Genomic DNA, 26690 nt, shown 5'->3' with positions numbered 1-26690 from the left:
TCATCAATCAACTAATACAAGCTATTAAGGACACTGTGCACCAGGCACTGGCTAGATGTCAGATTCCACAACAAACAAGAGAGTTTCTGTTTCTGGGAGCCCACAGAGTCATAGGATACAGGTTCTCAAAGTTAGCATGCACTTCATAGTATAAGGGTTGGTGAAACCCCTCACTGGCCACTCCCCCAGTGAGAAAAAAGAAAAGAAAACTCAGTCTAGATGGATAGATACCAAAATGCAAAAATAGTGCTTATCTCTTTGGAAGGAAGGACTACACCAGTTTACAAAGCATTTTTGCACATTACCATAGTTTCAATAAAATTTTAAAACTATGGGGGGCGCCTGGGCACTCAGTCAGTTAAGCATCTGACATCCGACCCAGGTCATAATCTCTGCTCAGGCCATGCTCTCGCTGTTCATGAGTTCAAGCCCCACATCGGGCTCTGTGCTGACAGCGCAGAGCCTGGAGCCTATTTCAGATTCTGTGTCTCCTTCTCTCTCTGACCCTCTTCTGCTCACAATCTGTCTCTCTCTCTCTCAAAAATAAAGAAAAACAGGGGCGCCTGGGTGACTCAGTCGGTTAAGCGTCCGACTTCAGCTCAGGTAATGATCTCGTGGTCCGTGAGTTCAAGCCCCACATCAGGCTCTGTGCTGACTGCTCAAAGCCTGGAGCCTGTTTCGGATTCTGTGTCTCCCTCTCTCTCTGACCCTCCCCTGTTCATGCTTTGTCTCTCTCTGTCTCAAAAATAAATAAACGTTAAAAAAAAAAAAATTAAAAAAAAAATTAAAAAAAAAAAAGAAAAACATTAAAAATCTTTTTTAATTTCATAAATATGTTATTACCTCAATAACCAGTTATAAAAAAACACAAATTCTATCTCGAGGGGGCAGGGGCTGGTAGTGGAAATCTTGAACAAGTGTCTGAGACTCAGGCCCATAGTTTTAGGCATGCACCATCATCAATGTCAGCAAATGACCACAGGAAGGGTCTATAGCCTGGAAGGGCCAGATGTGAGACAATCCTAACTTAATTATGTCTTGGTCATGTGAACTAAGAACTAAAGGAAGTCTATGAAAACTCCACATAGTGTAAGAGTTACTGAAGCTATTCCAAATGTCACTGGCCAAAGTGAGGAGGCCCTTCCCTTCCTCTTAAGACATTAGGAACCAAAGAAGCCGGTTTCTTACCTTTTGTACTTTTCAAGGAGACCCTTGGCTTGCTCTTCAGCAAAAAGAACCCCAGCAGGGCAGTCTGGGAAATCACCAGGGACGTCAGGCGATCTTTTATACTGAGAATGCACCACAGCCTCTTTTAACCCACCAACTCTTGCACCTCGATAGACCTAAAAGAAATGTCAAAAAGATCTTAACAACGTACCAACTTACAGTAAAATTAGTGCTTAATGTTTGTTTGGGGAAATGGGAAACAACCTAAATGCCCATCAAAAGGGAATGGATAAGTGTGGGATGATCCTACAAGGGGTTATACAATAGTAAAAATGATGACACAGAGCGTCACCCATCAATATGGAAAACTCTCAATGTTGAGTGAATATGGTTAAGTTGTAAAAGCATATATATGGTGAGATATATAAAGTTTAAAAACATGTCAAATATAGTTACTTTATTTTGGGATACAAGCATGCTTAATAAGCTATAAAAATAGGCAAGGTAGTGACAAACACTGGAAATAGGAATAGTGATTCTTTTAGAAGGAGGGTGGGAAACAGAACTGGAGAGAAAAGAGATAAAGTGCTTCCAATAAATCTGTAAGTTGGATGGTGGGTGAAGGGTACACAGGTATTCATTATACCAGGATTTATACTTTTTTGTATACACTTCATACACTTGAAACACTTCATAATTTAAAAATTAAAATTATTTAAAAATATTCCCATTCTCTTTTTTTTTTTTTTAAGTAAGCTCCATGCCCAACATGGGGCTCGAACTCACAACCCTGAAATCAAGAGTTGCATGCTCTACTGACTGAGCCAGTCAGGCGCCCAAGAAATATTCCCATCCTTAAATGATTAACTGAGTATCTCTTGTACTAAGCATAATTGCTAAAATTAATCACCTGTGTGAATTAACAGTTGTACATGTCTTTTCTACTCTCTTAAAATAATATTTAAACTCTGGAAGAAAAAAACACACTCGATTTTAATAAAAATTTTAGCTGCACTTAGGAATATATGGTCAGCACTTAAAAATGAAAAATGTATTCTATACATCTATAAACATTAGAACATTATAAAAATTCTTTTTTTTTTTAATGTTTATTTTTGAAGGAGAGAGAGAGAGAGAGACAGAGTGTGAGCAGGAGAGGGGCAATGAGAGAGGGAGATACAGAATCTGAAGGAGGCTCCAGGCTCTGAGCCGTCAGCACAGAGCCCAATGTGGGGCTTGAACCTGAGGCGAAGTCAGACACCCAACTGACTCAGCCACCCAGGTGCCCCCAAAATTCTTTTAAAATGTAACAAATTCCTTCAATTAAAAAAAAAAAAAAGCAAGTTCAACATTTTGTTACCACTACGATTCAAAAATCAGGACACTTTTAAAATTTCAGAAATCCACATTATGTCAGCCCAACTCTTATTAATGAAAATCTGGCTCCAGGGACTTTATGAAGTATCTCATATCAGAATCATAGCTCAAAGGGTAGAAAAATAGAACTCAATTTCTAAGTTGTGTGTGATGTCTGGAACACTTTCAGCTCTTGGTATTTACTGGGAATGTATTTTACACACTGTAAAGTCGGAATCGAAAAGGAACTTACAAATGGAATCCAGAAAGCCATGCCCCAGCCCTTTGGGAGCAGGACATCCCAGCCACTTCCCCAGCCTCGTCGGTCGTCACCAGTCACCCTTCCTGGCTGTTGAATCAAAAGTATAGGTATCTTGGATTCACGGGGACCTAAAACAAGCTGTGACCCGGGCACCAACAATTCACTTCTCTTCCGGTTTAAATCCTAAAGTGGAAGAAAATAATTCAAGACAAACAACCCTAATTTTCTGGGAGATTCTACTGGTTCTCCCTATAAGCAGCTTTAGAAAGTTAAATGCTCTTTTAAAAAACAAGAAAAAATGTTCTCAATAAATAAATGTGAGCCATTTGAAATATATGGTATTCCTCCTCCTACGATTTTCCTCTATACAAGAGCTTTGTTAGAAAATGCCAAATTATCTTAAATTTGAGCTACAATATACCAGATGACTCAAAACTATAAAATAATATACATCCATTCTACTAATCTCTTCTATCAGGATTAATCTTATCTTCTGATTCTCAGTCCCTACATTTACTTTGGTTAAGATCTGTTGTCATGAGGTGAAAGAGGTACAAACAATCAACAACTTTTTCAAGGAGGGGCAAGTGGGAAAATGCTCTCACCAGGTTTTCTCACCAGGTCTTAAAGATTTAAAAGAGAAGATGCTATAAATTATTTGTTACGTGTACTGAAGGGAGCAGTGAACAACAACGTCTTAGACTTTCTTGCCAGCTGTACAAAGAGACAAGCAGGTAGGAGAGAAGCCTAGCACTCCGACCGGAGAAACTATGCAAGAGACTGCCTCCGTGTTGCCAAGTCTAACTGCTCCCTCAAGCCTGACCAAGCCCTGATTCTCCCTTATTTTTACTTCTGGCTGAATTTTCACTACCATCTCTACATGTTGTTAATTCCAAAATATCTATCTCCTTAGCCGGGACTTTGCCTCCTGGGATCAAAACTTGTCCTCTGGGCATCTGCTCTGGAAAATCCTGAGGACCTTCACATTCAGCTGACCCCAGACTGAATGAAGTTGTCCCCACTGCATCTGCTCTCCTCCCACGTTCCCCACCTAGCTGAATGATGCCACAATTGTTCAGTCACTCATTCATTCATCCATTCTCATATTTACTGCCCATTCATTTACTCATCCATTCGAATGTTTACTGAGCACCATTTTTGTGCCAAACGCTCTTCTAGAACTTGGGAATGCAGCTGTGACAAATCAGGCTCTGGCTCTCTTTTACCTGAGGTGCGGAATCTAAGCTAGACTGTCAGGAACTAATCTACCAGGCTCCTCTTTTCCCACTTCCCACCATCCAAGCAACCACTGCGTCTTGTCAGACTTACCTTCAGGAGTCTGTATTCAACCCCAGGCCCTCCACTCCAGCCACCCTGCCCCAGTTCGGGCCCCCATCACATCCTCAATTAAGGACTATTTCCAAGGTCTCTTTTAAGGCCATCCAACCACACGTCCTCTCTCCAGCTCCTCCGCCTCCAGCCCCATTCCTACCTAGTCTAATGCATCTTGCACAGTGCTGCCATGTGTGATCATGTGGCCGACTTAAAACCTTCCATGGCACCTGATATCTTCTGTTCAAATCCTTAAAATGCCTCAAGGTCTTTTATGCTCTCGCCCCTATTCACTTCTTCATCTCCTTCCTCACCCTCAACTCCAAGCCACCAATCTACTTGGATACTCTTGAACACATCATCCTGTTTTTAGCCTGGGCCCTCACACATGCTGGTCTTACTTCCAGCAATCCTTTCTTCGCTGCAGCCTTGGCTCCTGGCCCCAAGAAGTCTTGTTAATTCTGACCACCCATCTGAGAGCTCAAATTCCAGCTCCTCCGTCCAAGAAGCTTCCCCAATTTCCCTCACCTGGGCTTCCGGCTTCCCTTGACCCTATACTTTTTCGAACATACCCTAGCCATCTATCCCATCATCTACTATGATTCCTGGTCCTGGTAGGAGCTCAATCATTGTGAAATTAAAGGACATTATATTGGGGACATTTAACATTTATAAGGGGGAAAAAAAACAATAAAAGAAAAATGTATTTAAACCATGGGATTATCATTTTAAGAAAAATTCTGTGTTAACTTTTTAGAGAGATTATTCTTCTCTAAGAATAGAAAAAAATTCATAAATAAGGGATCAATAGATTAAAAATAAGTCTATGAGATTCTATAAAGGATGAAATGACTTTTACAGCATCTAGAGTGAGGAATTTCAACCTGTCTTCAGGACTTTACCAATAATCCTTACACCATTAGTTACCTGATCCGAGATTTTATTCTCTGTGACATTCTTACAGATAGCTTGGTTCCAAATAAAGCTATGCGCACAGTCCACAGGCACACCCTCCAGAAGCAGCTGTCTAACTTTCTCATTATCTAAGAGGGAAAAGAAATAGCCTTCAAACTACATCCTTTAGATCAATGAAGTCAAACTATAAACATTGCCGGCTGACCTTCTGTTACAAGAAAATGTTCTGTAGGCACTCAACTTCTCTAGAAAAATTTACTTGACTAGAAATTATGTTATCCCTATAGTTGGCTTCATACTAGTCTGTGAAATAGCAAAGCCTCCTAAACTTATTATTTCTTATGTTTATTTTTAATGTATAAGATATAAACATCATATTCAACTGCCTCTAAATAATTGTCTAATTCCACACTTAAGATAACCAAATTCTAGGAACTACTGCACAGGTGAATAATTTCTTTATAATGTGCTATGACAGTACAAGCCACATTTTAACTATTGGTTTCAGGGTTCTTAATATCATTCTTGGCCCAATGGTGGTGAGCCAACAGATACCAGCCTTCTCTTCTGCCCTATTATTTCAAGTCTCTTAAAACCCTTTCTCACTGAGTATTTATTCCTTCTGTAAAACATGTTTTTCCCACTCCTTTAAGATGAGCGTATTTTCTGTGAAATCTATCGCTTCTTCCCTTTAAATAAGCTACACCGTGCCAAAAAGTACTCTAGTGGGAAAAAAAGGAGAAACTTTTTCAATTATAAACATATATATTAATAGATGAGATTTCCTACATGCAGTCCACTAAGGGTAAAAAATCTTCCAGATCTTATTTTTTTGGACTGAAAAATTAAAAGAAAAAAAAAAAGAAGGAAAGAAAGACAATTCCTCAGTTTGGGCTAAGGTCTAAACGGCCTATAAAGAAAGGTCACTCAAAGGCACGTACCTGCATGGGTCTGATGGCCAGAAAAAAATAAGTTGGAAGTGACTGAGCCACAGTGTGACAGATTTCAGGGGAGAACAAAGATGGAGAATATTAAATTGATGAAAAGATCTGAGATAAAAGCTCCTTAAAGCAGAAACTGCCTCTAGTTGCTGTGGTTCCTCATAGAGATAATAACCAACAGCATCCCGAGTAACAGTGCTGTGTGCCGTGAAGTTCACACAGCCTGTCTAGGAGCAAACGGGCTCCATTTCAAACAGCCCCTATCTACCCAGAATGCTTTCCTGTGGGGTCCCGCCATAGATTTTGAGTGACAGAACAGGGATTCTATTCAGAGCTGGCTGCAGACAAAAGACATGGCACAGGAAAGCACGACCTCACCTCTAAATAGTCTAAAAAATAATAGTAAACAAATAGATGAAACAAAGTAGGTAGTATATCCAGACAATGGAATTTTATTCAGAATTAAAAAGAAATGAGCTATCAAGCCATGAAAAGACATGGAAGAAGCTCCGATGCATATTACAAAATGAAAGAAGATAATCTGAAAAGGATACATACTGTATGATTCCACCTATACGACATTCTGGAAAAGAAAATTATGAAGACAGTAAAAACATGAAGGCTGAGAGAGGGAATGAGAGATGAATCAGGAGAGCACAGATTTTTAGAGCAGTGAGACTATTTTATGATACTACAATGGTGGACTCGTGTTGTTATAAATGTGTCAAATCCCACATAAAACACCAAGAGTGAACGTAATATAAACAATGCACTCTGCACAACCATGTGTCAATGCAGTTTCATGGGGGCTGTGCATATGTGGGAGCAGGAACGTTCTATTCCTTCCACTCAATTTTGCTATGAACCTAAAGCTGTTCTAAAATGTAACATCTATTTAAAACAAAACAGAATATGTCTGAAGGCAAAAGGGAAGGCCCTTTTAGGTCAACAGTCTTCAGTAGTTGAGAGAAAGAGAGTATTACCAGCTGAGTCAGCATGCACGCAAGTGGGCCTCGAATGACTTATCAATTCTGAATGTAATTCTAAGTCCTTTGCCCAAGGCTCATATTAAGCATATTTTCTTTCATACGTAGGCAAAAGCCTTCTAATTAACTACATAACTCCAGAATAACTTAAAGGTTGAAGGAAATAGCTTGTTTCCTCCTTTCTTAAGTAGGTTTGAAGATGACCAAATTTTAAATTAAAACTTTCTTAATAAGTTTCCTTACAGAAGCAAAGGAAATTAATAAATGCTTTTCTCATTTGGGAATCAAATAAACCAAATTTATAGTCTTCAGATTCACTCTAAATTAAATATGCAGAACAGTTTAAGGGGTGCAGCTGAAGCTGAGGGATTTTTCTCCCAAGAGCAGAAACAGAGAAGTTGGGGCAAAATGACCAATAATTGGACACTTTGCAGAGTCAACTATAGATCAGTGCTCTGAAGGTGCTTGGAAAAGCTGTAAAAAGGGACAATCTCTCACCTATCACTCTAAAGGCAACTTGACTCTTCCTGTGGTTTGGGTACACACTACCAAAGAGTGGGTAAAGAGAAAGATTATAAAAATTCCATGAGCACAACGTAAAGCATTGTCTAAAGCAAATTCATCTCTGGAAGACAAAGACTAGTTAAACAATCAGGGCAAATCAGCAGATGCGAAAGAGAATACATACTAAAATAATAGTACAAGAGAAATTCGATTTTATTTACATGGTGAAATACTGTGTTACGTTGAAAAGATTTGCAAAAACACACTATTAACATTTAAATCAAATTCAAGAATCAAATGATCAAGTAAACTTTTTCTTCATTTTTATTTTTTATTTTGAGAGAGCGTGCACGCGTGAGTGTGGGAGAGAGCAGGGTGGAGAAAGAGAGAGAATCTTAAGCAGGCTCCACGCTGAGCATGGAGCCCAACAAGAGGCTCAATCCCATGACCCTGGAATTATGACCTGAGCTGAAATCAAGAGTTGGATACTCAACTGACTGAGCCACCCAGGCCCCCCTCAAAGCATCAATATGCATCCTTACTTCAGGTTCTTCACTGAAAGAAACTGTTTCCTTCTCTGCACTCTTGCTGTTCTACTCTCAATACTTCTGACACGCAAATGTGTAGCCATTTTCCCCAGAGCAAGCAATTCTGCAACACCGGCTGATGTTCTACAATCCAAATCAATTCTGACACTATCCACCTGGAGATGGTGTCAGATCCCACAGTTTAAGGGCTCAATCCCACAAGACTGCCCCTTCCTCAGATGCCAATGCCAATTCGAAGTCCCTGGTTTCCTGTACTTCTGACCAGCTGGCTATAAATTGGTCTCACCCATGACCCCCTCCTCAAATTCAATAATTTGCTAGAATGGCTCCCAGAACTCAAGAAAACAGTTTACTTACTACTAATGTAATGTTCTTTTCTGTTTTTAAATAAAAAGATTTAACTCAGAAACAGCCAGATGGAAGAGATGCATAGGGTAAGGTATGAGGGAAGGGATGCCCTTGACCTCTTTGGGCTTAACCACCTTCCCAACACCTCCATGTGTTTAAAAAACCGGAAGTTAGGGGAGCCTGGGTGGCTCAGTCGGTTAAGCGTCCGACTTCAGCCAGGTCATGATCTCGCGGTCCGGGAGTTCGAGCCCCGCGTCGGGCTCTGGGCTGATGGCTCAGAGCCTGGAGCCTGTTTCCGATTCTGTGTCTCCCTCTCTCTCTGCCCCTCCCCCGTTCATGCTCTGTCTCTCTCTGTCCCAAAAATAAATAAACGTTGAAAAAAAAAAATTTAAAAAACCGGAAGTTCTCCGAACCCCAACAGTGTAAGATTTTTATGGAGGCTTAATCAAGTAGGCAAGGCTGATTAAATCATTGCTGTTGACAATGAAACTCAATCTCTAACCCCCGCCCCTTTCCACAAGCAGGTCTGGATGGGGCAGGAGTAAAAGGGCTGAAAGTTCTAACCTTCTAACCTTGTGGTTGGTTCCCCTGGTCACCAGCCCACCATCCTTAGAGGCTTTCCACCTCATTAACATAAAAACTGTGACTGAAAGGGGCTTTAATGAGTAAGAAAAGACACTCCTTTAGCCTTTAAGGTTTTAAGGCTGTTAACAGACAAAATGGACCAATTTTGGTGCTACTTAAACCATAAAGAAGGGTTTGACTGATGTGGATAACAAACTATCTTCTCATGTGTACTAGGAATTAGAGAACTCTGAAAAGAGAGGGTATATATCATTCGGATACTGTGATATAAGAAGAAAATATGGGGCCCCTGGGTGGTTCAGTCAGTTAAGCTTCCAACTTCGGCTCAAGTCATGGTCTCGCAGTTCATGAGCTTGAGCCCCACGTCGGGCTCTGTGCTGACAGCTCAGAGCCTGGAGCTGCTACAGATACTGTCTCTCCCTCTCTCTCTGTCCCTACCCTCCCTCCCTCCCTCCCTCTCTCAAAATAAACATTAAAAAAATTTTTTTTAATTAAGAAAATATGTATTTAGGTTTTGGGGCAAATGCCCCTTTCCTGGCATATAGCTCCTTAAACCCTTGTAATTTCCTAAGTCAAAAAGGCAGAGAATGACTTCAGATATAGAAAGAGAAACTGGAAGTTCTACATCAGAGAATTAAGTTTTAGATCATGACATTGAGATTCTTCCAAGGATTAGTCTTCCATCAATTGACCCAGCTCATCAAAGTTTATTTCTAACTTTAATTTTGAATTATCATCCTAGATGATATGTCACATTTGTTAGTAATATTGATATAATACTAACTGCTTAAAAAGTTTACTGCTTTATGTGACTCACATATGACTACGTCTTCAAAGAAATTACTTAAAACGGTTTTAATAAAATACAATGACCGATAATACAGTAAGCTTTTATAGAAATTAAATCTTGTTTTTCAAGATGAACTTTAATTTTCCTGGAACTGATTTATATTGAGATAAAAGGCTTAAAAAGTATTTAATACAGGGGTGGCTCAGTAGCTTCTGACTTCAGCTCAGTTCATGATCTCACAGTTCGTGAGTTCAAGCCCCAAACGAGGCTCTCTGCTATGAGCGCAGAGCCTGCTTCAGATCCTGTCTCCCTCTCTCTCTGCACTCCCCCACTCACTCACTCTCTAAAATAAATAAACATTTTTTTTAAAAGTGTTTAATATATAACTGCCTCATTCCAAAAAATGATTTCAGGCAGCCAAGGAAACTAAATAGAGTTTAACTATGGCTTTAAGGCGATTATTGTAGTCAACATTTAATGGCATAGTGAACACTACAATTTTCATGGTTGCACCAGACCATAATGCCATTAAAAAAGAAAAGAAAGAGGCAACAACTCATTGAGAAAAGTCTAAGGCTCCATAATTAACTAAGTTGCCTATATATCTTCAAACACCTCTACACCTCTCTCATCCAATCCACCTTTCATGTAAGGTCCTGAGACAGTAATTTATTGCTCCCTTAATAAGCTATTAACTACATGTGGAGGTAAAAAAAAAAAACAAACAAACAAACAAACAAAACTCAAGTTGTTACTACACATACCTGTATTTTTCCTCTCAAAATTCACAACAGAAATTTTATGATTCCTCCAATGAAGAGTGTTTAAATGACAGTAAATACAATGAGATATTAGCACCAGTGTGGCAAACGTGAGACTAGACTAAAATTTTAGCCAGCTCCTGCCCTAGGCCACCCCCACTAAACAACTCCCGTGAGCCACTCCACTGAGTCTAAACCAAGACATCTTACCCTTCAGCACCTGGGATGGCCTTGCCAGGATTCGAACCTGGATCATCTGTATGGTCAGACAGAGGCTTCCAATGAGCACAAGACCAGCTGCGGGTGCGGATCCCTTCCTCACAATTAAAATTCTGAAATGCCAGCCATTTTCAGAGAACCCAGTTTCCAGAAAGACAGTTTTTACCAGATACTAAAAATAAAGAACTCAAGGGGGAAAAAATGAACGTAAGGATCAGGCTACATGTCTCAAAGCTAAAAGACACTTCCAAACACACCATCTCCTTTGGTCATAATCACCTTGAAAAGGAGGCAGGTAAAGATCATCCCAACTTTTCATAAGTGAAGTTAATGCAGAGGTGTCAGACAGAACTCTTCCAATGGGACTAAACTACTCAAAACTAAGGAAAACCAAGGGTGTTCTAGAAACTTTACCTTGGCATTTTTCTGGGTTGGGCAAAACTCTGGACCTCTTTTGAGGCAAATTTATTCGAGGATCCCCAACTGTCAGTCCCAAAATAGTACCGGCTGGAATTTCTGCTGGTGATGTTATTCCTTTAACAAAAATAAAAACAAACAAAAAAAACAAGTTTACACAAAGTCACTCACAATATATACACATATGCTTGTATTTTCAATTTTTTTAATAAAAATTTCTTCTTGGGCTATTAAAAAACATGTATTCCTCTTTTTTCCTATTAATACTTTTAGGGAGTAAATTAACATTCGTAAAGAATGACGTTTCTTATCAAAAACATTAAATTGAACAAAACATTATTTCACAACACGAACATGTATATTTCCATCACTGATAACTACAGTAGCTTTATACACAAACGCTATTAAATACAGGTAAGTTTAGTCCTTGGTTTAGTACCTGGTCTATGTGTTTACCTATCATAACAGAATGGGAGCTATTTGGAATACTAACATATACTCAAATAGCGTTTCCCACGCTCACTGAGTCAGGTACCTCTCCGACATGTTTTCTTGCTATATTACGACAAGCAGTAACAAGTTAAAAAGTACCACTCCATGTAGGCAGCCCAACTGTAAAACACTCTTTGAACCCACTTCCCACTCCTCCCTTCTTCCCCAAACCACCCAGTCAGCATTCCCTCTGAATACCTCCCAACAATTCAAAAATGGCTTCTTGTTTGTGATGAAGGGAAACGCTATCAGGATTCTTACAGGTTTCAATCCACCAATGGTGAGGTGTCTTCTCTGTGTCCTCTCCCTCCTGAAAAATAACAATTCCTATTCACCAAATAATGGATCGGACTTGATAATTTTATTATGGCTGTGATATGTGAGAAACTGCCATTATATTTAACACAGTAATTAACACCAGACTGACTACTCTTCTCACTAGAGGCAAGGACATAGTGTTACAGTTCTCTCGAGATTTCACACACTAACAACAATACCCATGGTTTTCAGAGAGACCACCCAAGCTACTCCATAGCTGCATTCTTCTGTCAGCACACTATTGACAAAAGAGGCCTGCTCCTTGCTCCTCTCCTACTACCACCAACTTCATACCAATTTAAGTAACAAAACCTTCCCCACCAAAGAAAAACCAAACCTTCTGTTTGAAAAAGCAAAAAGATATCTTATAATCACATTATTCCAAAAAACTTCAAATAAGACACACAAATGCTTTACTTATATTTTTGTCAGACAGAACCAGGAATCGAGCAAGGTTTCAAAAAGCACCTCAGGGGTACCTGGCTGGCTCAGTTGGCAGAGAGGAGTATGACTCTCGATGGGGTCACAAGCCCCATGTTGGGTACAGAGATTACTTAAAACAAAACAAAACAAAACACAAAAACCCTTAAAACAAAAAACCAAAGAGCACCTCAAGCACCAGTTACACACCAAGGAAGAGAACCTATAGCCATGTTTCATACTGAAGTTCACTGAAGTAGGATGTGCTCCTACAGATTCTAAAGAAGCACCCTGTTAACATATGGGCTATTTACCTCACAGAAACTCAGAAAACATAGCTTACAGGTTTAAAGTACAGGCTCCGGAACCTAACTTCTTAGGTTCAGATCCTCACTGAGCAACTTATTAGCTAGAGTGGAGCCCCTACTCTGCTACAGGCACTGTGCTAAGCACTGGAGACAGAGTCTTTGCCATCAAAGCTCCATGTGAACATTGCATAAGTACCTAAGCAGATCTAGACATATACATTGAGGAAATGTGCAAAATACGATGAAATATAACTTATATAATTTAACTTGGGGGTCAGGAAAGGATTCTAGAGGGAAACGATATAGAGGCTGAAACGTGAAGAACAAGGAAGGTTTAGCCAAGCAAAGGCAGGGGCCGGAGGAGGAGGAGGGGGCAGAAAGTTCAGCCCGGTGGGGAAAGGGGGTGTGAAGGCTCTAAAGGAGAGGAGATATGACATATTCTGGGACCTGAAAGAAGGCCAGTGTGACTGAGATGCAGGTGAGGAGAGATGAGGGCAGAGGCAGGAAGGCACAAGAGTATGAAGTCACATTAAGGGCTTTGGATTTTACCATAAATACAATAAGAAACTATTTAAAAGCTTTTAATTGGAAAGTAACATGATGTGAATAAACTGTTAAAAGATCATTCCATTTCCTGCATGGAGAATGGAGTGAAAAGAAGGAACAGTAGAGGAAGTGAAAAAGCTGCTTTGGTATTCAGGCAAGAGACACAGAGGTTGAGGCAGGTGTGGAAGCGACGGAGAGGGGAAGAGAGAGAGAGAGAGAGAGGGAGAGGGAGGGAAGGAGAAGCTGCCTTTGTTTTTTAAAGTATCTTTCTTCATTAAAAGCTCAAAACCTGTTCAGGCTTAACATCTTATTTGGCATGTCAAATCTGTGAGAGGCACAGTCAACAGAAGGGTGAGTTGCACTAATCCAGGGGAAACAAACAGGACCTGAATCCGAGTGTCTGATTCCTAATTTAATCTCTCCTCTCTATATCTGTGTGGTCCACTTGGTAGCCACCAGCCACAGAGAGCTATCTCTATTTAATTAAAATTAATCGAAGGTACAAAATCAGTTCCTCAGTCACACTAGCCACACTTCAAGTGCTCAAGAACTACATGTGGCTAATGGCTACCATACGGATGCCACAGAAGACTATCATCCTTGCAGAAAATTCTACTGGACACTGCTGCACTAGACATATTGCTCTTAACCTTTTAGGGATCACACACCCTTAAAACAAGCCCCAGAAAATATGCACCACACAAGTACAAACAAACAAATAAAACCCGGTACACACTTTCAGTGATTTTAGGGGTTCTCTGTTACCCACAAAACTCACAAACTTGCAAGGAGAGTATGCACTTAAACAAGAAGTTGTTAGTTTACTTACTAGATTTCCCTAGATTTGTTCCTCTAGAAGTGAAAGATGACAAAGTATTTGATACTAAACATAAGTAGAGAAATAAACATTTATAGGGCGTGGCCCAAAATGCTACTGAAATAGGTTAGGTTTCAAATTTGCTAGGAAGGACATAACTGGATTAAACCACTACAGTCACATTTACTCTTACGGTATGGACAGAAGCAGCTTTTAGTGCCTCAGTTAGGATGGAGTGGGAAAGTGGACCGATCAACCGGAGCCTGTTCATCTCCATCGTCAAATCACTGAAAGAGAAAAGATCTTAAGATGGAAACCTTCATCATACACAGTGTCTGAGCCACTGGCAAAAACAGAACAAGGCTTCACTAAAATTGTTTGGAGGATTCAGAGAGAATTCACCTGTACCTGATTATAATGCCTGTGGCTGGAGAGACCCAAGAATATGGTTGATGTGGATCTCTAGTTCCGTCACCGATGACTTTTTTAACTGGTTTAGCATTTTCTCCATCATCTTTCCGTTTTCTTTTCTTGCCAATTCTCTCATCAGGTAGTTCCGTTTGGCTTTTTTCCTGCGATGGTGTCAGCAGGGGCTCCGGGGTACAAACAGTTGATTTGATGGGTTCCATACACTGGCACGCTGCTTTTATTTCCTCTAAAATATCCTAAGGAAATATTTAAAAACTTCAGGTAGTTCAGTTCGTATTATTTTTTTCTTCCTTTAAAAATATACATTTTTATCCCTTTACAAATTAAACGAAATTCATCATGACTTATCAAAAAGCTTTTTTGGCGCTGCCGAACAGTTGGTGCTGCACAACACTTGAAACAAAAAAACTTCAAAGTGTCAAAGATTAATGAAAATAATGTGACTACTCTGAACAATTAACATTTTCGAAAATCAGATTAAAGAGAAAATTGATAGTCTACCAGAAAAAAGCAGTGACTACGCCAAGAAAAAAAAGAGAGATTAGAAATCATCAGAATTTGGGGCGCCTGGGTGGCTCAGTCGGTTAAGCGCCCAACTCTTGATTTCGGCTCAGGTCATGATCTCAGGTTGATGTGTTCGAGCCCCACATCAGGCTCTGCACTGGCAGCACAGAACCTGCTTGGGATTGTCTCTCTCTCTCTGTCCCTCCCTCACACACACAATGCTCTCTCTCAAAATAAATAAACTCTAAAAAAAAAAAAAGAAAAAGAAATCATCTGAATTACTCAAAATAGCTTCTTATCATCAAAGAGGTTCTTACAAGGACCTGAATGCTAACAAAGCAATTCAGACCTGGTAGGACCCTTAGACCAAATGCAGCATTTCAAGCCACTGCGTACATAATATGGTGGGTTTTATCTCTACTTCCACTTAGGATTTACTAAAAAGTGAAAGGTCAAGATTTGCTTCATTTCATATTCACATAACGTTCTTCCCTATATTCTAATACCAAGTTCTCAGTGAAACTTTTATACTATTTAAATTTCCAGAGCATTGATTTCAACAGGAATTAAGAATGCAGTAACAGAGTCATGAGCAAATAACTCAAGGATTATACCTGTTTCAGAGTTGGATGAAGCCAGATCCATAACTGCCTGCTCTCATAAGTGTGACCAGGGGTCCACTCAGGCTTCCAAATAAACGTAACAGGCCCCAGCATCTCTCTAGGGTATTTATTTGCCCGGTAAAGTATGACACTACCTTGGCGTTTTCCAGACAAGTAGTAAACTGCTGCGAAAGTCAGTCCTGACACAAACAAAAACAAAATTCTCTCATTTCCAGTGCTGAGATAGTAGTAGTATTTCCTGATTGCCATCCTGTTATCTGCTGTCTATCTCTATGAGGGATGAGGTGCTGGTGTTGACCACTGCATAGATCAAAGCCTGGCACACAGTAAATTGTCAATAAACACTGAATGAATGAATAAATGGATGAATGGGGACTGAGTTTTTGCCCCACTGAATTCACTACACCAAAATAAAGGTTCTCTCACCTTCCACTTAACAATGTTACAAATAATTTGAAACCACCCCACCTTTCTTACATTAGCATTCTCATTGGGAACAAGAACTGTCTTACGCATTTTATATATATTTAAATTCCAAAACACTTACTTGCTCATGAAATGAACAAATATGCAAAGACTAAAAGAGCATTCAGCTTTAAAACCAGTTTACCTGTGTCTATGCTACACATTGGAGAAAGTGCCTTCAGTATTTCTTCCTCTTTGCCCTTCAGCTCCAAACAACAGTAGTAGGATAGATCCTGCACAAAGGAGGAGACGTGATCAAATACTTAGAATGGGACATGGGGGAAAATTGTAAAACGCCAAAAGTCACATCAGAAAAACTTCTACCAGTCCAAGACTCAGAACAAATTGCCAAAGCTATCATTTCTTTAAGACAAAACCTGAAACCTGTCTATTCTTAGGACATTAGCAAATATTTTTAAACCAATCTAAAGCAAAATCAAAATGAATTTTCATTTAAAATTTAAGTTACTGTGTCTTTTCTAGAAAGAAAATCTGTGGGGGTACCTGGCTGGCTCAGTAAGAGGAGCATGAGACTCTTGATCTTGGGGCTATGAATTCGAGCCCCACATGGGGTGCAGAGGTTACTTAAATAAATAAAACATTTTTTTTAATCTGCGTTTTATGCCATTTTTACAAACAAGTTTTAAGTAGAGTATAAAAACTGCTGCCTCTAAGTAAAGGGTTATTCCTCCCCCAAATCTATCTAAGAAATCAGAGTAGAATACCACGATATCAATATATTCTGCAAAGTTATGCTAAAGTTCACTTTGGTTAGCTAATTCAGGACTCCAAGATTATTTGACACTGAACCTAGAGACATAATGTCGTAATTAATTTATCCTATATTCCTCCCATGCTTAATCTTGACTAGGATATTCCACTCTGACTAAACAATGTTCAAGGAAAAATGAAAGTAATGAGAGCAAGACCTTACCGACTTAAATGAGATGGCAAGAGATCAACTGAGCTAGTAAAACAAGTATGTTAAAGAACCAAAACAACAGTAACAGTCACTGAACAGATGCTGAGTGCCAGGGCCTGGGCTGTCATCTACTACACCGTACACGTACCAACACGTGATGAGCCAGGTACTTTCTGCTGCCGTATGACAGACGAGGATACCGACACAGAGACTGTCCCTGAACAAAGCTATATATCAGCAAGTGGAGAAGCCAGCATTCAAGTTGGGCTCACTGACCCCCAAACCAGCCCCTCTGCCACATCACATTTAAGCAATTTCAGTACACTCAGCACCTGAGACTAAAAGGGAAACTATAGCTAAGCTTCTGACAAACTCACAGAAATCAGTGCTATCACACACACAGAAATCTTCCAAGCAGCAGGGATCCACCGTCAGCTATCAGTGTGCAGGTGAACCACACCCAAATCTGTACAACTGAGTGTCAGCACCAAACAACGGTTAATAGCCTGGAAGTCTTGGCATCAGACCTGGGCTAAAATCTCAACGTCACCACTCACTGGTTGTATAGCCATGGGTAAATTACGTAACTTCTCTGTTCCTTAGTTTCCTCATCTGTAAAGTAGAAATAATGCTAACTACGTCTGCTGCGGTGTTGTAAGGACTAAAAGAGTAAACATATATAAACCATTAAAACCAGGCCTGGCATAAGATTAAGTACTCAAAAATGTCTGTTACTATTAGCTATTATTTGTATTACTTAGGGCTGATCAAATGTAAAGAAAATATCTGATAACGTCAGCAAAAACCTTGCCCCAAATAAGAAGTAACTTACCCATCTGTCTCAAAATTTGGGAAATGGCAGTGTATGGCAGAAGAAGCACAGGCCAGGGAAATCAGCTGCCCAAAGTCTACCTAGCCACCAACAAGGTGCATGACCCTGGACAAGTCACTTTATCTCTCTGGATCCCAGTTTCCACAATATAGATAAAGGATTTTACTATAATCAATGATTTCTGCTGCTGAATCTTCAAATCAAAAGCCCTTAAAAGGTTCTTGTATTATTTCACACCCATTAGGATGCTATTATCAAATAAACTAAAAATAGTAAGTATTAGTGAGGATGTGGAGAAATTGAACGCTGGCACATTGCAGGTTGGAATGAAAAGTATCATAGCCTCTATGGAAAACAGTAGGGCAGTTCCTCAAAAAATTAAACACGGTATTACCATGTGAAACAGCAATTCCACTTCTAAGTATATACCCAAAGAACTGAAAACAGACTTGGAAAAGATATTTGCAAGTTCATTTCATAGCAGCATCATTCACAACAGCCAAAAGGTGGAAGCAATCCAAATGTCCGTTGCTGGATAAACAGATAAACAAGATGTGGTATGTACATACAATGGAGTACTATTCAGCTTTAAAAAGAAGGGAAATTCCAACACACGACACAACATGGCTGAACCTTGAAGACGTTATGTTAAGTGATGTGAGCCAGTCTCAAAAGGATAAATATTGTGTGATTCTCCTTATATGAGGTATCTAGAACAGGCAAATTCCTAAAGACAGAAAGTAGAATAGTGGTTGCTGGGAGTAGGCGAGTGAGCAACGGGGAAGATGAAAAAGACCTGGGGATGAATGGTGATAATAGTTAGACAACAATATGACTATAGTCAATGACACAGAACTGTGCACTTAAAATAATTAAAGGTAGGGTGCCTGGGTGGCTCAGTCAGCTAAGCATCCGACATTAGCTCAGGTCATGATCTCACAGTTTGTGCGTTTGAGCCCCACATTGGGCTCTCTGCTGTCAGCATGGAGCCTGTTTCAGGTTCTCTGTTCCCCTCTCTCTCCCCCTTCCCGGCTTGTTCTCTTTCTCTCTCTCTCTCAAAATAAATAAACCTTAAAAAATAATAATATTTAAAAGAGGTGCCTGGCTGGCTCAGTCAGTGGAGCATGTGACTCTTGATCTCAGGGCTGCAAGACGGAGCCTCACACTGGGTGTACAGATTATTCAAAAATAAAACCTTGGGCACATGGTGTCGGTTAAGCATCCAACTCTTGGCTTCAGCTCAGGTCATGATCTCACAGTTTCGTGAGTTTGAGCCTCCCATTGGGCTCTGCACTGGCAGCATGGAGCCTGCTTGGGATTCTCTGTCTCCCTCTCTCTCTGCCCCTCCCCCACTTGTTCTGTGTCTAAAAATAAATACACTTTATTTTTTTAATTACTTTTTTAATGTTTTATTTATTTTTGAGAGAGAGAACAAGAACAAGTGGGAGAGGGGCAGAGAGAGAGGGGGACAGAGGATCCCAAGCAGACTCTGTGCTGATAACAGAGAGCCCCATGTGGGGCTCAAACTCAAAACCATGAGATCATGACCTGAGCGAAGTAAGATGCTTAACCAACGGAGCCACCCAGGTTCCCCTTTTTTAATTATTTTTTTTAATGTTTTATACATAAATAAACTTTAAAAAATAAATAATAAAATCTTAAATAAGTAATTAAACCGGTAAAATTTGATGTCATGTATAGTTTACCACAACTTTTTTTTAAAGGTTTTTATATTGATTATTCTCCTCTACTGCTTTCAAGAGGCATCAGAGACTCCTAACACCAATGGTTTTCAAAACTTGGCCAAGGCTTCTAGTTATGGAACGAATCGGTCAGGGGGATAAAGGGTCAGGCACAGGGAATACAGCCAATGATACTGCAATAGTGCTGGATGGTGACAGATGGTAGGTAGCTACCTTGTGGTGAGCACAGCATAAAATACAGAGAAGTTGAATCACTATTTTGTACACCTGTGACTAATGTAACTGTCAACTACACGCAGATAAAAAAATCTTAAAAAACAATAAAACCTGGTCAAGGCCATCCTGCCATTCAAAGGCAGAATCTTCCAAGAGTAAATTTCTAAATATGTCCTGGAAGAATGAAAGCCATTGATTTACCAATTGGGGAAGGGGAGAGGGACGACCAGATAAATACTATTACCAGGCGTAAAACAAACTGTCCTCTCAGAGAATTTAAAACAAACTTCCTAGCATCCCACTGAATCCTAAACATCTACAACAGCATTCTGAACACTGCTAAGGGCACACAAATATTTGTTGTTGATGAATGACTTCTAAAAGAATCAATGCTGAATAAATCTCAAACATGACCACCAAGACCCTGCAGGACCTGGTTCCTACCTATTTTTCCTGAACTAATCTCCCCTTAATGTTATCCTCTCTTAATGATCTCACTCTCTTCATCTTTATCACACCGAATTTACCTCAATTCTTCCCTCTTACCTGACTTCCTCTGCTGCGTCAACTCTCTCCTTCCCTGATCCTTTAGAGCTGAGCCCAAACATCACTTCCATTTCGTCCAAACAAATATAAAAAGAAAACCAACTAGAGAAGCATACCTGGAGAAGGCAACGGTTTGTCATGGCTCGGTAGCAGGCTCTGTGGCTCTTGACTGTCGGCCTCTCCCCGAGACAGTAGCCCCACTTCTTGACCATGTGAAACCGTTTGGCGTGCCAGATGTGAGTCTCTAACCATATGTTCTTCTTTTGTCTACGGTTAAATTCTAGCACCCGGTTTTTGTGACATCTTCGAGCTTTATGGCATTTATTTTTTGAATGTTCTTTTTTCTGGTGCACTGCTTTCTCTGCCTGCGATTTCAAGAAGAGAGGAGGGTCCTAGTTGGTAATGATCTCAAAATAAAAGTTACATGTGAGGAATTCAAACAACTAACTTTAGATTAGGTGGGAGTACCTTTCAGACTCCATCAGTGTGCTTAATTTTTTGACTTGGCAATTTCTCCAGTGAAAGAGCAGACAGAAGGCAAGAGTGAAGGTTTCAGAAACGGGCAAACTCAGAGAGGAAGCACAGTTCTACCACTTACTAACCGGCAAGCTTTGTGGACTATGAGGATTAGAGTCTTTATAAAATGCTCCACACAGTAACGTAAGCTTATTGTGGCTATTCATGTTAGAGAGCAAGAGAAGAAGATGCCAGCTCTTTTGTTATTGGTTTTATTGTTTTGTAAACATCTGGGATTGGAACTAAACCCAAAACAGGATGAAAAACGTGAGGTGAGGAAAACCTATACATTTCAATGTCAGTTAGGTACTGATAGACAAATGCCATGGGAAACAAACCTTACAATCTAAATCTAGAAAGCACAAAATTCCTGTTCAGTTTTCACTCTTACTCTCCTCCATAGCTGAGCTAAACTTTTATGGGGGGAAAAAAAACCAAAACTCTTCTCCATTAGTTTGCTGAACTCCTCTCACCCCAACACCAGTACCACACACAGAAGGCACTCCATGAGGAACTTTTGAATCAACTAGTAAAGACATGGGTAGCTGAGACAACCTGAAAATGTCCAAGTGAAGAATTTTGATAAAGCCAAAAACAACTAGACTTGAGGAAAAATTAAATCCAAGTTTCAAGTTTTCAACGTTGAAAAAGTCAAAAGGCAAGTACTAGGCATTGTTGCTGCTTTTTCTCTTGATTTTCCAACTGTAAGCTGGCCACACCCCCAAAACATAGAGCTAAAATTGCTTATGTGGTAAGAAGGTGAGGATTTTATTTTTAATCTGACAGCTGAACATCAACTATTTAACACCATTAAAAAAAAAAAGGGGGACCTGAAATTAATGAAAAAAAAAAATTGAAGGAAGGAAGAAAGGAAGGAAAGAAGAAACAAAGAAATGAAAGAAAGAGAGAAAGAGAGAAAGAGAGAGAGAGAGAGAGAAAGAAAGAAAGAAAGAAAGAAAGAAAGAAAGAAAGAAAAAAGAAAGGGTTTCCAAATGCTATATGTAATATCCAACTGCTTGCTAATTAGATAGCAAGGAGGAAGGTGGGGGGATAATGATTAAATCCAAAAATAATGCAAAAGAGTACATTGCTTTTGCTTTTAACTTTAATTCTATTAGGTTAACATTTCTCAATTTCTTTTAGGAACTACTAACTTGAACACTTACACTAAGTGAAACATATACCTCTTTCTGGGCGATTTCCTGCAACCGCCTGGGAAGGCGTTTGACATTGTGGCTCATGGCTCTCCGTCTCATGTGCCGGGGCAGCGTCTGGAAAACCAGTGAATTAGAAGATTTCTGGGTCACTGCTTTCAACATAGCACTGATTTCAGCAGCTCGGGCTTGAGCAAAAGTAGAAGCTGTAGACAAAAATAGCATGATAATTAAAGACAAGTCTAGAATCAATACTTCTGGTCAATCTCAGAAGGAAGACAGATTTGAAGTATATGAACTTAAAATTCACCCACCACCCAAACCCTTAATTAGATTAATACAGATGGTGGCTATATCTGTATTATATATAAAGCCATTCTGTTTCTACTTTTTTTCAAGTTCTCTATAAGGATTCAGTGTTACTTTTTTAGCCATAAAAATAGTTTAAAAGCATGTTTACAAACAATTCCTTAAAACAGAGGGCTACATGCAATATAAATCACAACCATTTTTTTTTTATATAAAGTTATTTATTTATTTTGAGGAAGAGAGAGAGCATGTAAGCAGGGAAGGGGCAGAGAGAGAGAGAGAGAGAGAGAGAGAGAGAGAGAGAACCCCAAGCAGGCTGTGCACCGTCATCACAGAGCACAATGTGGGACCTTGATCTCACAAACCATGGGATCATGACCTGAGCCAAAATCAAGAATCAGATGCTTAACCAACTGAGCCACCCAGGCACCCCAACCACAACCATTTTCAAGTGCAATAATCACATAAGAAAACAAAGAAAAAGTAAAATTGAAGTCACAAAGGTTGTGACTTCAAAAGTTTGTTTTCTTTAATATTTTTTGCTTTTTCTAAATATATAATCATAACTTTACTAGTTTTCCTTATTGAAAAGCAGACCTTTTTTTGAAGTAAACAGAGTGCTGGGGACATTTAACTGCATTTTTCCCACCAGGCACAGAGACCAGAAGGCATACCTAATGAATACAGAGTTATGCATACCAGGGGTGCAGGTGATGGGGGGAGGGAGTAACAGGAGAAGAGATCTGAAGGGGCCTGGAGACAGGTATTTAAATGTCTTGGTTGGGGCGCCTGGGTGGCTCAGTCGGTTGAGCGTCTGACTTCGGCTCAGGTCGTAATCTCACATTCTGTGAGTTCCTGCCCCACGTCGGGCTCTGTGCTGATGGCTCAGAGCCTGGAGCCTGTTTCAGATTCTGTGTCTCCCTCTCTCTCTGACCCTCCCCCATTCATGCTCTGTCTCTCTCTGTCTCAAAAATAAATAAACGTTAAAAAAATTTTTTTTAATAAAAAAAAAAAATAATAAAGATCTTGGTTGCCCTCGGAGTGTATTAAATTTGGTTTCATCCTTGGCGAATGCATGTAGACGCCATTTTATATTTTAAAAAGGAGTGGGGTGAGGGAAAAGGTTTTAGGACAAAGTAGAACAGTTCACAGATAAGGACTTACAAGAACAAGGAGAAGAGGAAAAAAAGAGAAACTGAAGAATGGAGAGCAATCAGGCCCAAGGAAACTACAGCCACAGTCCAGACTAGAGGCGAGAAGAACCCCCAGTGGAAGGAGGAGAGGAGAGAGACGGTGAGGCAGGGCCAAGGTGGAGAGCACTGAAGCAAAGGGCTCATCGTATAATCAAACTTCACTTCTTCACAAACACCTACCAGTTATATACTTGGGAATCTCCTGAGAGGTGCCCTCAAGACCTGCTTTCCATCCTCCCTTTTTTTTAAACATTATTTTGGAGGAAGACTGTTCATTCACATCAGGATCAACTGGGGAATGGTGGATCATTTTGGTATGCCGCGGTCGTGAAGTTCCAGGAAGAAGCTCTAGTTTGTTTTCAAAAAGAAAACAAAAAGAAATATGTCAGCCTTACCAGGAATACAGATTACAGTGGAGAACATCATTTGCTGGGTGGCAATGCTAATTAGGTTTTTAATCCTACAACTACCCAGTAAGGTGGCTATTACTATCTTTCCTTAAAGAGGAGGAAATCTACCTACAATAGGGAGGTGAATTAATTTGACCAAGGTAATAAAGCTAGCAGGCAGCATACTGGCTCATCTTGTCAGCATGACAAATAAACCTTGCATATAAATTATGAGGGAACTTTCCTCCAAACTTTTCTCCAATAAATTATGAGTACAACATAAATTTTAAATCTAAGCTCCCTTCAATATTACAATTTACATGATTTTGTATATTCAGTCTTTTATCGTAATTCTCTGCCACACTCAAGTTGGGAGCCTGTGTTAAAGAAAAGAAATAAAAGCAAAGTCTATACAAATGTCTGTGCATTGAAACCACAGACTTTAAGACATCAAATCACGGTCTGCAAAGGGAGGGAGAGACTAGCAGAGAATTTTACAGTGTTCCTCTTATTCCCATTATACTGTTAATTATTAAGCCCCTATAAACCATGAAACATGTTACAAGGTTTGTCACTGGGAGATTTAAATGAGGTAAGACCCATTAACGCTTATGTGGCATGATGGGCATCAACTGTTGAATCTGAAATCTAAATCCTACAAATAGAAGAGTCTGAAACTTACTTCACCAGACCCAATGCACACTATTCTTTAAAGTGTCCCCCAAAAGTTCTTACTCACCTGCTTGCTATCTTCCCAAACTGGCATTTTCTATTGCTACCCAATGAACAACTAACACCTTGATATCACTTTATAAGGTTCTAAAATCAGCACACAAGCTAAATGTATATAAAACACACTATTTCTTTTAGGAAATAAAGAAGTGTAATTTAATAATAACTGTTAAGGTAGAAATATATCTGTTCTAAGATACATACAGCCAATTCTTGTCATTCCCAATAGTTATGCTCTATAAAGTCACAATGAACGCTGAATTAGCAAATACTGAACCACTGTTCCAAGAAATATATATATGTATATACGTACACAAGTATACATACACATATACGTACATATATACACATGTATACACACATACATACATATATATATACATACACATCACATGGATTGCGATCTCAAATCATAAAAACAACTCATCCTAGTAGATTCTGTTTCCCTTATTTTACAACTAGAAAAAAGAGGCTCAGAAGTGTTAAGTGATCTGTCTGAGGCCACCCACAACTAGAACTCAATCCCCAGCTAGAGCAGGGGCTTCCGGAATTATGCCGCACTGGCCCATCAGAGTCTCCACCCTCTGGCCATCTCTGTAAGAAAGCTGAACCAAGGCAGCTGGGAACCTCAGCTGAGAATGCCCACATGGGATGACTCAAATTTTTTCCCTCTCCTCGCAAATCCACGAATAACCACCAAAGTACCATGAGTATTAATTTGGGGGTTACAAATAAACTTAACTAGGTGAATGGGCAAAACAAAATGTGCGAATAATGAAGGTCAACTGATCTGTTTTTAAAAAGTGCAGGTCATTTAACCATTTAAATAATAACTATCAAAAAGAGCTAACATAAGCATTTTGATCCAAACAGAGTGGAGGGAGTACCGTGTGTATCTTACCCTGTTTTTGAGCTTGGAAAGATTTCCCACCTCCATTATAGTGCTTTGTGCCTCTATCCGCCATGAAGCCAGAGGATAAAGTCACGTTGGTGGGCTGATTTCTCATTTTCTTAGCATGTTTTCTTTCTTTTGCATTAGACATTTCTGGAAAGAAAATAATAAATTTGGCACAGGGAAAGGGAACTTCCATGCAAAAATAAAAAAAACATTTAGTAAATAAATATTCATGTAACTCAAAATTTGATTCTTCGGTAAAATAAATCTTCATTTATTATAGGTGGATTGATGATATCAAAATGCTATCGCGATCCTGACCTACAGCAGAGATTCATCACCAGGGCATCTCTAGGGGAGCCATGAATGGTATTAACACCACAAACCCAATTTAAAAGAAAAAAAAAAAAAAGTCTATTGATGGAAGAGACCATTATTAGTATATTCCAGATCACACCTAGCAGAGTGCCTTGCACAAAGTGGGGCTCAACATAAATTTGCTCAGTGTACACGTGCATGCATAAATGGAGTGAAGTGTGCCTATAATACATTTATGAACAGAATAAGAAATATTTGGCCAAGTACCACGCCTTCTGACACAGCATGACTATCTGCCAAGAGACCAGCCTATCTTCCTTTTTGAAAGCAGATCCCAGGCACCAGGGCTCTCACTTCAGATGTGAGGGGGATGCGTGGAGACCTGTAAAGCTAGAAGAGGCACCCGTGAATGGGAACATGGGAGGGGCGTTAGGTGGACGACGACGCCCAGATCTCAGAGTGGTCCCCTGAACGACCCAACTCATTCCTTAGAGTGGTCAGCAGGATAGGGGTGCAAGCCCATTCCCAGAACGGCGTCCGTCGGGCGGGACAATGCGAGGAAATGACCGACGCAGGGGGCTCGAGCACAGGGGCCGTAGGAGGCGCGGGGTCCCAAAGCGGGGCCCAGGCGCAGGCTGCAAGGGACGAAGAGGAGGTCAGCGGGGTCTGAGCGGAAGAAAACCGGGAGGAAAGCCGGCACGGTGCGCGGGCGCCGCGCGGGGGACCGCCACGCACACTCCCCCCAAACTCGCGGACCCTGGGGGACACCAGCCCGTCACGACCTACCTGCCAAAGGCTCTCAGGCAGGGCTCCTCGGGTCAGAACGAAAAGGCTCTGCAACACTCCCCTCCGTGGAGACGTGTGCGGCAAGCGATCTGCAGGGCGCATGCGCCAGCGCGGCCGTGGCCTCCA

General features: G+C 40.2%; 1 protein-coding gene across 2 annotated transcripts in view; it reads right to left on the bottom strand.

The window, feature by feature from the left end:
- Positions 1-26685, bottom strand: part of POP1 (POP1 homolog, ribonuclease P/MRP subunit) — a 34013-nt gene extending 7328 nt beyond the window's left edge. The window contains exons 1-14 of one of the 2 annotated variants that reach the window (XM_004000006.6): positions 26565-26685; positions 25467-25610; positions 23625-23792; positions 21973-22148; positions 20389-20637; positions 16199-16286; positions 15580-15767; positions 14441-14697; positions 14226-14319; positions 11822-11933; positions 11129-11248; positions 5045-5160; positions 2777-2968; positions 1189-1343 (exon numbers count right to left, since the gene is read on the bottom strand). In XM_004000006.6, the coding sequence (XP_004000055.2) occupies positions 1189-1343; positions 2777-2968; positions 5045-5160; positions 11129-11248; positions 11822-11933; positions 14226-14319; positions 14441-14697; positions 15580-15767; positions 16199-16286; positions 20389-20637; positions 21973-22148; positions 23625-23792; positions 25467-25608 (2057 nt within the window). In that variant the 5' untranslated portion in view covers positions 25609-25610; positions 26565-26685. The remainder of the gene's footprint in view (positions 1-1188; positions 1344-2776; positions 2969-5044; positions 5161-11128; positions 11249-11821; positions 11934-14225; positions 14320-14440; positions 14698-15579; positions 15768-16198; positions 16287-20388; positions 20638-21972; positions 22149-23624; positions 23793-25466; positions 25611-26564) is intronic. The other variant, XM_045049778.1, reaches the window with a different exon arrangement.
- Between the last annotated feature and the right edge of the window lie 5 nt (positions 26686-26690).

The sequence above is a fragment of the Felis catus genome, chromosome F2 (assembly GCF_018350175.1).
Source record: "Felis catus isolate Fca126 chromosome F2, F.catus_Fca126_mat1.0, whole genome shotgun sequence".
Lineage (NCBI taxonomy): Eukaryota > Metazoa > Chordata > Mammalia > Carnivora > Felidae > Felis > Felis catus.
Note: the sequence above shows the minus strand (reverse complement) of the source record. Positions and strands in the feature narration are given on the sequence as shown.